The 12,508-nt window shown below is 38.5% G+C and overlaps 2 protein-coding genes across 2 annotated transcripts; both read right to left on the bottom strand.

The window, feature by feature from the left end:
- Positions 1–825: 825 nt before the first annotated feature.
- On the bottom strand, positions 826–1,910 carry LOC112515333 (LOB domain-containing protein 24-like). The gene is made up of 2 exons (XM_025122086.1): positions 1,614–1,910; positions 826–1,493 (listed from the first exon to the last, which is right to left on the bottom strand). The coding sequence occupies exons 1-2, from the start codon at positions 1,764–1,766 to the stop codon at positions 1,212–1,214; spliced, it is 435 nt and encodes a 144-aa protein (XP_024977854.1). The 5' UTR covers positions 1,767–1,910; the 3' UTR covers positions 826–1,211.
- Positions 1,911–9,471: 7,561 nt separating this feature from the next.
- LOC112515331 (receptor-like protein kinase FERONIA) lies at positions 9,472–12,230 on the bottom strand. Its single transcript, XM_025122085.1, has one exon. The coding sequence runs from the start codon at positions 12,228–12,230 to the stop codon at positions 9,708–9,710; it is 2,523 nt and encodes an 840-aa protein (XP_024977853.1). The 3' UTR covers positions 9,472–9,707.
- Between the last annotated feature and the right edge of the window lie 278 nt (positions 12,231–12,508).

Here is a 12,508-nt window from a genome sequence, read left to right as displayed (position 1 = left end):
GTAGGTGTTTGATGTTTTGTGTCACATAATTGTTGCGTATAGGATCTCACAGATGAGTTACGATTGTCACAGATAAATTTGTCCAATATCTGTGTGTGTTTTTATGCATTTTTGCCAAATTCAAAGGCTAGAGTTTGGGGCCGTTTACCCAAACACTTGCCCGGTAAGCGTTTACCGGTAAAAATTAAGATTCAACACTATCACTTACTTTACTCGGTAAGATTTTAGTTTATTAAAACGACATTGTATGCAACAATATACCTGGGAATCCATACATCCCTTATCAGTGTATGGACAGCTATCTCTCGAGCACATGGTTAGGTTCGCCTCAATGGGAAAAAAAAATGGAGTGCTAACCGGGTTAGAGTCGTCACCTCACTTACCGGGTAAGACTCTCGGTCATTGTCATCGCTCTTACCGGGTAAGGTTCTCGGTCGTTGTAATGTTCATCTGGTAAGAAACGTGACCTGATAAGCACTTCCCAGACAAGCGTTTAGCCCCTTAGGCTGGAGGGCAGAGGGGGGTAAGAATAGGCTGAATATCTATTCGACACTACTGGCTCTTGTGATGCAGATTTGGAGACTATGGATCATTTACCAAACGCTTACCGACAAGAGACATCATCCTTACTTGCTTTATCGTGAAACATTCTCAGCCATCAAAATGTTTTGTTGGTAAACATCTTAAACCCAGTAAAAGCTTACCGGGTAACAGTCTTTTCCCTCACTCATCAAGTAAGACTCTCGTTCCTTGCCATGCCTCTTAGTGGGTAAGATTATCGGTCCTTACGATGCTCAATCGGTAAGGTAAGTGATGTCAGTAAGCGTTTCAGCCTCAAAAGTGTACTGTAGTAAGATGGATGGGGATTGTAGTTGTTGGTTTGATATCTCGTTGGTTCGAAAGACAGTATTATTCCTCTACAAATCAAAAATTTCAAATTGCTGTCCATGAGTTACATGTTTGGAAACAAAACTACATTTAAGTCCAATTTAGAGAATGTTTAAACCAACCATAGGTGATGATCGAACAACACTATCTAAACGAAAAGAATGGCCTAATACACTAACAAACTGCTCGTTATCTATCGGGAAAAGCTCTTGAAAGTTACAGGTTTAAATCTCAATTAAAAGAATGCTCTAGTACACTAACGAATACAAAAAGAACAGGTTTCTTGTTGATTGTATTCGAAAGCTCAAAACTAGCGAAGATATCTAGTAAAACCAGGGATTAGAAGGATGGTCTAGACTATGATCAATGCCATTTTGTTGACCCAACGATCCACTCGAGGCCAACATTGTTTCGGCTACTGTAACATTAGCATCAAGAAAAGCAATCTCCGCTTGAGCTTTCGCTAGTTGGCTTTGTGCTATATGTATTTGTTGATGCAACAACGATATTATTCCAACACACCCGTACACGGGATCTCGTATTCTACACTTGGCCTCGTAATACAATGACTCTACTGCATCCGCCCGTAGTTGTACAGGCAGTTCCTACATAAAATTACGACAATCGACAAAAAAAATAGCGATCGTGTTAAAAAACAAGCATTTTTCTCGATCTAAAGACCATCAAAATTTCGATGTATGAACAAGATTACGTTCAAGATTTACCTCGATCAACTTGCCGATGTTGCTGGCGCCATAGATTCTATGAACGCAAGTGAATTTTTGAGGGTTATTAGCCGGGAAATAAGGCGCAAAAACGCAATCTGAAGGACATCTTCGTCTGAAATACTTGCAAACAGCACATCGAGTTGAAGTCATGTGATCAATGCTATGAGATATATTCAAAGATTTTGGAGAAATCTTCAAGAAATCTAATGGAAGATTTGGTTTTGATCTTTTAAGTGTTGGGGATTTGAGAATTTGTATCAAGATTGAGGGATTTATAACGGTTAATTTTTTTAAATTTTGGTGTGGTAAGGAAAGTATTTAATGGAAATCAACTTGGTAAGAATTTAGTAACCGTTAAAAATCAAATTTACAGGTTTCCTTAATTACACCAAATTATTCAAAAAGTTAACCGTAGATTATTTTGAGGGTACAAATTCAGAGTGGTCATGTCCGTCACGTATGGTGGTTGTGGAGGATGAACCGCCAGTTGAGGAGGAAGTTATCGGTGGCTTTGTGAGGTTGGACGGCGGCGGCGGACTGCTGGTGGTGGTGGTGGTGATGAGGAGGAGGAGCAAAAGAAGAAAGTGGTCAAAGTCAAAGTGAACATAAGTCATCGTGAACATGATTAAAAATCCCATGTTCACATTTCTCATTTTCTCCTCTTTATTCTACCAATCATAAGACAAATAGTTATTTCTATATTTTATTTTTGGTGATGTATTTTTATGCTATTGGTGGTTGGGAAGGGACATTAGTGTCATTTGAGTTCTCTTTCTCAGAGCAAAATGGTTTTCAAGATGATCATTTTGGTACAAAATAGTAAGTAGCAGTTTATTACGGGTAAAAGTATCATCCTTACTTACCTTATCAATCATCAAAATGAATTGTTAGCAAGTGTTTTTTACCTGGTAAACGTTTACTCCTTACGTACCAGGTAAGATTCTCGGTTTTTGTTACCCCTCTTACCAGATAAGATTATCAGTTATTGTCGTCCGGCAAGATGAACGCTTACCTGATGAGTATGTATCTCAAGAACCGAAAGGAAACAAAAAGACCGAGGGGTTGTTTGTTTGTTTTAGAAAACAACTAGATTAAGTCGTGTGGGTAGAAAACATTTATGGAAGTTACATCTGCTAATTCTGGAGTTCTTTTTGTTCCCTTTTGGGCTTATTAGTCCCAATATACAACTTTCTATAGCATAAAATACAAGTAATTTTAACATTTATTTTTATTATTATATTATTCCTAAAAGACAATTATAAGTCAGATAGGTAAAAAAAGACCATCACAAGAACATCAATGAAAACAATACTAATCCACAAGAAATTAAAGAGTTCAACAAGGATTCAAACAACAAACAAGAACCAAACCCCCTCCAGATCACCTGCAATAGTCGTATGTTCTGCATGGCCTACCTCTGACATTATATTTTCCGGCACAATTACCGCCGCAATATGTATAACCACGTTGTAAAGCACTATAGTCAATTCTACGCGTTGTCGCTAGAATCCGCCTATGTTCTTCTGTATCCATTAGAAACTCTTGAGCTTCTTCCTCGAATACCCGACACTCCACCAAGCTACTTCCATTGCAAGCCGCTGTTGACGACCCCCGTAATCCGTCACAGTCGGTGACCATCGTCATCATCAAGACGACGGATAGCGATAAGACGACAATCATAAAACAGATCGAGCTTCTTTCATTGAACATCTTGGTATTCTTGAGAAGGATGGGGGTTGGAATTTTTGGTTGTTTTTTCTTAATAATGGGGATTTTTGGCAAGGGGGGGTTGGAATATTTGGTTGTTTTTTCTTAATAATGGGGAGTTTTGGCAAGGGGGGGTTGGTGCGCCGGAAAATGACAAGTTGACAACCTGCGGGCCTTCTAATTAATGGTGGTGGTCAGTGTCATGGATTCAATAATTGAGGGTTGTCTTATTACATCCAGCCTCTGTCCAACTAGATTAGGGGCTGAATCGGAAATGTTACTTAATAAGGTAAGTGAAAATGGCGATTTTTATTGATAAGTGATTACTTGGTAAGCGTTTGGTAGATGACCCCTAATCCTCGTTCCCCTCCTTACATGTTCTCCTTTCTCCAACCTCCTTTCCCCTTTGGCAACACCACTCCACCGACGACCCTCCGTCTCCTACTAAATACCGACGCCTGAACACCATCATCCGACCACCGGTGCTCCGATGACAGAGGACCATCCTGCATCAACTCGCCCCTCACAAACCCAGATTCAAATCCTAGATCTCATCTTCCCGTCTCTCTCGTTCAAACATCGATGAACAGAAAAATCACAAGCATCATGTTCAACCACCATTCCATTGATGAACAACTACTGGACTCATTCAACCATCCAAATTCGAACCCTGTAACCCCTTTCTCGTTCAACCATTGATGAACAACTACTGGATTCGGTTTCTACACGTGGAGATTCAACAACCTCATCACCAATTGCACCAATCGCTCAATCAAAGGCTTTTGGTTTACGGATTGAGTTAAGCCTCAATTTTCTAATTTCCTCTTTGATTTCTTCGTGAACTTTGATTCTACCCTAATGGGTTATGATTGTTAATTGATTTCTATTGATTATACGCTGGCGATGGTTTACAAAGAATATGGTTACGATTGTGCAGCAAATGGGTTATTGATTATACGTGGACGATGGTATTTCATGGTTGAGGGTGGGCTAACATAACCACGATGAAGGCAAGCTCTGATACCATGTGAATAATATTCACCTCTTGAGTCACTTAATGTATTATCGGACAAAGGATCGTGTGAGATAGAGAGTTAAAATGAGAAGCGTAAGAAGAGATTTGGACCCTTGATCACCTTTAATCTCAAACCCACCCATGAATTACGCTTGATACGGGGATTGATCCGTTGCATCTCATCATAATATACATGTAAATGTAGAGGTCTTTTTTTACGCTTCTCATCTTAACTCTCCTTCTTATCATAACCCAACCTTGTATCATACACATGTATAAACAGGCTTAGAACAAGGATACAAAGGTAAATATGCATCCCATATTGAATACAAATTTATTTACTAACAGCCAGGACCCTCGACTGTATGCATCTAATAATGAATTTTTTATTTTATTTTAAAGGACAATAACAGAAAATTGAAAAAATAATACTAAAATACCCTTTACTTAACGGATGGAACTTAACTGTCGTTAGTGTAATGGGACCGAGATTGGCTTAAATGACCATATTCCACAATCAAATTAACCTCCTAACTATTTCTCTCGAGTATTTTTCCAAAAGTCACTAGGTACGCAATACCCAAATCCGCAATTATTACGGACCCACTAAATGACAAAAAAATCAACTTTTTGGGCTAGGTCCGTAACCACTGGTCCGCAACTATCACGGATCTGGCCCAAAACCCATTTTCATATGAAGGTAGACACTTAAGGTCTAACATTACGGATTCAAGGAAAATGTAAGTAATAGTTACGGACCTAGCCAAAAACTCTAAAACTTTGTCGTTTAGTGGGTCAACAATACTAGTGACTTTTGGACAAAGTCCGAAGAAAAATAGTTAGGAGGTCAATATGATTGTAAAATATGGTCATTTGGGCCAATTTCCCAAATATAAATCATACAACAAGAGAGAATTTGCAATAAGAAGTTAGTATGAAACTAATCCAAGAAAGTCTGGTAACCCTGTATTTATATAGTCTATACTATTTTATTAATCAAATTTGGTAAATGTCTTAAAAGTCTTAAAAATGTACAAAATCTAAAACACAAAGTACAAGCTCAATTACTTTTAGTCTATGTTGAGCTCCCAAGACCGACTTTCCCTGCAGAATTGATCTCCCCAACATGATTTTCCCTCCTCAAATTGAGCTCCCCAAGACGACGATTCAAGCTTCCAAGATGACGATTCATCGCTCCTCTACTCGAATCATCAATATATCAACCAGTGTTTCATCGTCATCTTCTTCAACTTTCAAAACAATATGGTTCTATTAATTATGGTTTGGAGAAACCCCCACTAAACCACTTTTTGAAAGGAGTGTTCCTCTTTTCCCCTTAATGACTTTTTGAAAAGAGAGTTCCTCTTTCCATGGTACGAAATGAATGTCATTGGATGATTGAGTTGCGCACCTGTAAATCTGCAAATGGGTTGGACTTTTCTTTTTGGGGGGCAGGGGAATGCCTTTTCCATGAATGACCGAGAACTCATGAAAATTTTGTTACATCTCAAATCCTTTTTTGTCCGTTTTCTTTCTTTCTGTTATGTTGACGTTGTTTTCTAAAATTTTAAGAGGGTTGGGTTGTTTTCTTTCTTTCTGTTATGTTGACGTTGTTTTCTAAAATTTTAAGAGGGTTGGGTTGTTTTCTTTCTTTCTGTTATGTTGACGTTGTTTTCTAAAATTTAAGAGGGTTGGGTTGCATTCAGATATAATGGGTGTTACTGCTTACTGTATGAAATGGAAAGTGTTGGAGAAGTAGAAAATATTGCATTCCTCTTATCTTGATTTTCTTTTTTGTATCCAACGCCTTTGACCCAAATGGTCCACATGGGTCACACAAAGTGCCACTCCACAATTTTTTTTTTGATTAATCTGGATATCTAACCCACTATGCGAACCGACTAATTCCAGTGGACCACCTGCTTTACAGAAATTTAGGCCTTACATCCAATGGAAATGGCCCTCAAAGCAACTCATGCACCTGAAATCCAATTCGATACCTCATGAGAGAGGAAGTGGATATTGGCAGCTTCTTTTAAGAGGGACTTCATAAAAGGTTTTACTCAGATAGCAAGGATAACATCACTCAACACTTGGTTCAATTATCGTTGTGGTTGGTTGATGGTATGTGCAAAAGCAGATATCTGGTTGCAAATCAACATTGGAGTGTGACAACAGAACACCATCAAATGATGGAAAACAAGATAAGTAATTGGAACATGGATGCTGAGCAAGGAATGGAAATAGCAGCGGTAAACAAAGTGGATTCCCAGCAGCTTGCCCAAAACAAATGTAACGCAATGTTACGTTACAAGGAGAAGAAGAAACGCAAAGCTATACATACAAACTATCCGTAATGATGATGAATATATAGATATAGTTTTGGTTTCAAATAACCTTGCAAGGAATGGTACAGGTACGGGAAATTCTATTCACAATAAAATTTGACATCCCGCCGCATTGCGCGGGCACACAATTAGTATATTATAAATACTATATAAATATACTTATTTATCTAATTATATTTTGAAAATTATAAAAATCTTAGTCAGTCGTGTTTCTTTTTCTAATTTCTAAGCATACTGTTGATTTTTTAATCTTCTAAATCGATTGAATTCATCGTCAAAATCAATTGCATATATATTTTTTGTAGTATAACTAAACCTAAACCGGACCGATCTCAACCTGAAACCGGACCAACCCGAACCCGAAGCAATCCTGAACCCAAAAATTAGGGCTTGATTTTCATATCCGACATCCATTCGAGTTTTTGATTTTCCCACTCGAACCTGCCCGCCCCGCCTTGCCCGATGCACGCCCCTAGTAGATAATATATAACCGAGCCATTAACAAAGTAGTTTTTCCTAAATTAATGTCACAACTTTTTTTAGACCAAAATATAAAATTTCTTAAAACTCTTTCAATTTCATAAAATTAGCGATAAAACGTGTTTAAATATTAGTTAGTTATCGTGATAACAAAATAGTCTACTATTACGACCTCTAGCAAAGGGACAAATTGACTTTATCCAAATACAAGATAAGTTTTGAGTTGGATCTCCACTGAGTGAGTCGAAACATGCCCCCGGTGTTTTTGGAGAACAGTTTCGGGTTTGGGGCACTAATCAATTTTTTGACAAAATAGACCATTATTAAATTTTATTGTTAAAATTTAAATAAATTATATTTTCACCTTAAATTTAAAGCATACAAAATTTAAATTAAGAACGTGTTCTCCAATTTGGGGATTAAAGAAAAAAAATGAAGGGAAAAGAAAAGAAAAGAAATAAAAATAGTTTTCTTTTTTTATTTGTGTAAATAAATTTTCATTTTCTTGAACATTATCCATTTTATAAATATATCTTTCAAAAATGTGTTCTTTATTATGAAAACTTGAGTAGTTTTGGAATTTTTATAATCTTTTTAAATGATTTTAATTTTTTTTCCTCCCATGTCGGGAAGGAAAGTTTTTTTCTTTCTTAAAAAAATAGGTTTTGAGAAGCAGGGACGGACCCAATTTTTTTTTCAAACGGTGACATCATTTGACTATAAGAAAAAACTATAGAATAAAGTTTCAAACGGTGACACCGTTTGACTATAATAAACAAATATACGAATTTTTTTTCAATCGGTGACACAATTTGACCAAGAAATGACACTAACACGATTCGAGCTTAGGTCTAGGGTGGAATAGAAGTCTTACAGATCGACTATATCAAATAAAACTTGTTCTCATTGTACTTTTAAAATACATACTTTTTAAAATACATACGATAACGCACAACAGATTAATACGGTTGTACGTTTCACGAACCTAATTTTTTTATCATTCTACGGATGAACAATACGATGCCACGTATCACCCTAGCCACACAAAAGTAGGTTTGTATGACTAGAAAACACATAAATAAATGAATTCAAGTCGAGTTCTTATAAATTCAAGCTCGTTTTTGTTTTACGTTTTGATCTCAATATTACATTGGAATTGGATAAAAATGGGTATGAGGATACCGCTGATTGGAAATGTTCACTTCGCCGCTGCTCTGAGTCATTGATGTCGACGGCCAAGGTCGATTACCGGCAAATTCCTCAGGCGAGCCTTTTCTCCCAAAGGTACGCAAATGATTCATCCTGCTTTTAAACATTTTGTTATTGAATTATATCACTATGAATTTTGGTAAAATCAACGCATCACAATAGCTTTAATGATGATAATCCTATGGGTTTTATGTGTTATTTGCGTGTTCTTATGTTACTATTTTGTTTATGTTCGTTATGATGATCAATTTTCTGCTTCTTGCATGTATTGGAGGTACTTTAGGGAATTTAGGGGGTGTAGTGCGTATGCATTGTAGGTGTTTGATGTCTTGTGTAATCTGAGTTGTTGCGTATAGATGAGTTCTGATTGTCACAGATGCTTTTATTTTTACTTCTGATGATCCCAAAGCAAAGTAGTATCCGATGTCAGGGATTAATTTTTCCAATATCTGCGTGTTTAATGCATTTTTGCTGGAATTTGTTGTTTGCCAAACTCAATGGTTAATTAGTCTATTGAATATGTAGTCTGGTGACTAGAGGAATAGCTATTGGACACTGGCTTCTGTAATGCAGATTTGGATACTGAACTGTACTTGTAGTAAGGTGGACTGGGTAGGTTTGATATCTAGTTGGTCTGGGAAGCAACATTATTCCTAAACAAATCGAAAATTTCATTTTGTTGTCTATGAGTTACATATTTGGAAGTAAAACTACATCTAGGTCCATTTTTTGCAGAGAATGTCCAAGCCAAACATAGGTGATGATCGAATCAAACTATCCAAATGAAATACACTTTTGAGTACCAATTCATTTTCAAAACATCATGGTTCTTGTCTTTCTTGGCTCTGGTAGAATATTAGTCGTCCAACAGGGATTACCTAGTCAGTCTCCTTCGGTAGTATACTTTGTAGTCAGTAGAGTTGTGTGTGTGTGTGCACCATAGGTGTTTGATGGTTTGTGTCACATAATTGTTGCATATAGGTCTAGTAGATGAGTTATAAGTAGGTGTATTTCGTTGAATAAAGTTTTAATCTTGAGTAAAAATTTCATCCCAACAAAGTTCATAGGCCCATAGCATGATCATACATTCCTTCTATCCTATTCGACCTCAATTCGTAAATGAAAAATTAGATAACTTATCAAAATTAAAATCCATAGGATACACACTTGACTTACAACTAGTAATCTTAGAAGAAAATACCTTACCACCCATGGCCTTCCCCACATATCTCTTATCAGAGATTGCACATCGTGGCTATATACATCCGACTCAGCTTCCTGTTGGCTCCACCATCTCGGTGAAAACTGTTTCTGATTCCTTGATGCTATCAATCACGATGTGCCATGTCTTAATGCCACTCCAGTTGATCCCATTAGCATAGATTCGTCACCTGTGGTTGGCTCTCCTATCATGAGAAACGGAAATTCTTGATTCTCTAACATGGCCTCACCAAGCGAGCTGTCTGTTTTCTCAGCTGCTTCTTGTAGCTGCAATGCAAACTCTAGTCCCCCAACTACATCCTCCATAACTGGACGTTCGCTTCCTTTATCTTGCAGGCAACTATGTGCTACCCCTCCGAATTTCCTTAAGCACTTGGGTGCAATCTCACCACTTACTTTTGGATCAATAATTTTATGCAAGGTCCCCGTTCGATAACTAGACTTTCCCCATTCTGCCAAATTCACTTGTTCGTCAGGCAGCTTCCGACTGATAACAGGTCTTGCACACAACACTTCAAGCAACACGACCCCGAAGGAGTACACGTCAGATTTGTCCGTGAGTTGTTCTGTTCGGTAATATTCAGGATCCAAATACCCGATAGTACCCTTCACCATCGTGGGAACGTAGTTTTGTGCTTGGTCTCTGGGGCCTAGCTTTGACAAACCGAAATCAGACACCTTAGCGACCCAATTTTCGTCGAGTAGGATATTTGTGGACTTGATATCCCGATGAATTATTGCACGGTTTGCACCCGTGTGGAGATAATGTAACCCTTTGGCTGCACCAAGGCAAATATGCAGACGTTTTTTCCATGACAAATGAGGGTTGTTCGTGTTATATAGATGTTCCCTTAGAGTACCGTGAGTCATGTAGTCATACATCAGTATCATCTCTCCATCCTCGTCACAGTATCCAATCAGGGAGACTAGATGGCCATGGCGTGTTTTAGATAGCATCCTTATTTCTGTCTGGAATTCGTGAAAACCTTGCTTGGATGATGAGTTGAGCCTTTTGATTGCAACAGTGGTTGTACCGTTGTCGATGTAGCCTTTGTACACCTGACCAAACCCTCCCTTGCCTATAACTCGATCATGATAAAAGTCCCCAGTAGCTGCTTTCACTTCTGTAAGTGAAAAACGCCGGCAGCGATCTGATGGCAGTGGTGGCAGTGGTGGCTTTGTATCTTTAGCGGTGCCAAAGCGTTTAACCCGCCTTCGCCACCATAAAACTATAAGAACTAGAATAAGAAACAAGACTAACCCTCCTCCAGCGCCTCCACCTATGGCGGCATATGTCGGAGCGTTCCGGTTCCGTATTATGGGAGACACCGGGATTGGCATAGAGGTTGTAGGGCCAATTTCCGGGTTTGGGCTTGAAAGATTACCAGCAATGCTCAACTTGAAAACTTCCAGACCATTCAAATAACCGTCCCCATGTCGTTCAGATGCTCGGCTGTTAGGATGCATCGCAATCCACAAATCTTGCTTGCTTTGGCGGCCATCTGGATCGTTAACAAACACAACGTAATCCTTGAATACCGCATACCCGCTACCTTGAGTCCAATGGAATAGATCAGCCTCGTCCTCAGCAGTTTGATTATTAATGAAAATCCTAAATACCACTTGACCTCTTTTTGTGTATTGTGGTATAATGTTGCAAAAATGAAGCCTGAGCTTGTAATAAAACCCAGAATCAACAGGAAGTATCCAAGTCAGATTGTAGTTATCAGACATATTGCCCATACTCCTTTGTGTAGCATAAACTAGCTCCGGTGCAGTATAATTTGGTGTCTCCATGGTATACGCGATCGGAGTCTTATTAATAGGCGTTAACCCAAACATTCCACCGTATATGTAATCATCATCTTGATCCCATGATCGATACATACCCGTATCACTATTTACATATATTTGTCTCCCACCGACGTTTAGCCGGTAAATTTTCTCGAGAGCCGTGTCGTCATCAATCACGGATCCTGTAACTTGACCGACGTGCTTCAAGTCCTCAGAGTTAAAGTACAAACTTTCCGGTAATGAAACTATTTCAATGCCATTAATGAAAGCATACGAGTTGGGTGAGGGTGTAAAGGTAACGTTTAGGATTCGGGTATCTTTTACATAGATGATGAATTCTTTGACAAGGTGGGGATTCTGGCGACCACCGAGTCCTCCATTGGAGAGGGTCATTTCGACGTAGGAAGCGGTTAGGAAAGCGCTGAAGTTGGTTAAGAGAGAGTAGCCATTGGATGATACTGAGAAGAAAGATTGGTTTGCATTGAGGTCGGAATAGGTGGCGGGATAGAAATAGAGGCGGAGGAATTTGGGACCTTCTGAGACCGGAAATTCATAGGTGAAGGAAGTAGTGTTAAAGATTCTGGCGGTGGAGTATGGGGTTCGTGGGATTGAAGGATCTTGGAAGGAAGGTTTGGATGAAAAGGAGGTGGTGTTGATGTCTGAGGTTACGAATTCAGAATGTTCATCACCATCCCATGTCCGGTTAGAAGTGGTGGCGGTGGATGAACCGCAGACGAGGAGGAAGTAGTCAGTGGGTTCGTATGGTTGGGCGGCGGTGGTGGCGGCGGCGGAGAAGAGGAGGAACAAATATAAGAGTGGTGGTAATGTGAAGGTGAGCATGGTGGTTGATAGTAGAAAGCTTATTATTATTTGTCATATATATAGATCATAATGGTGGTTTGCATTTGATGTGTACTTGGCTTGAAATGTCTTGGTCAGTTTTTGCCACTTGCCAATAACAACCAATCTAATGTGATCAATACCTTGTGCATTTTGAGTTGTAACATGGATATATGGTGTAGACTATAGGCGTTCAATCACCTTTCAATCTTAATATATATATATATATATATATATATATATATATATATATATATATATATATATATATATATATA

The sequence above is a fragment of the Cynara cardunculus genome, assembly GCF_001531365.2.
Source record: "Cynara cardunculus var. scolymus isolate 2C chromosome LG 7, CcrdV1, whole genome shotgun sequence".
NCBI classification, from domain to species: domain Eukaryota; kingdom Viridiplantae; phylum Streptophyta; class Magnoliopsida; order Asterales; family Asteraceae; genus Cynara; species Cynara cardunculus.
Note: the sequence above shows the minus strand (reverse complement) of the source record. Positions and strands in the feature narration are given on the sequence as shown.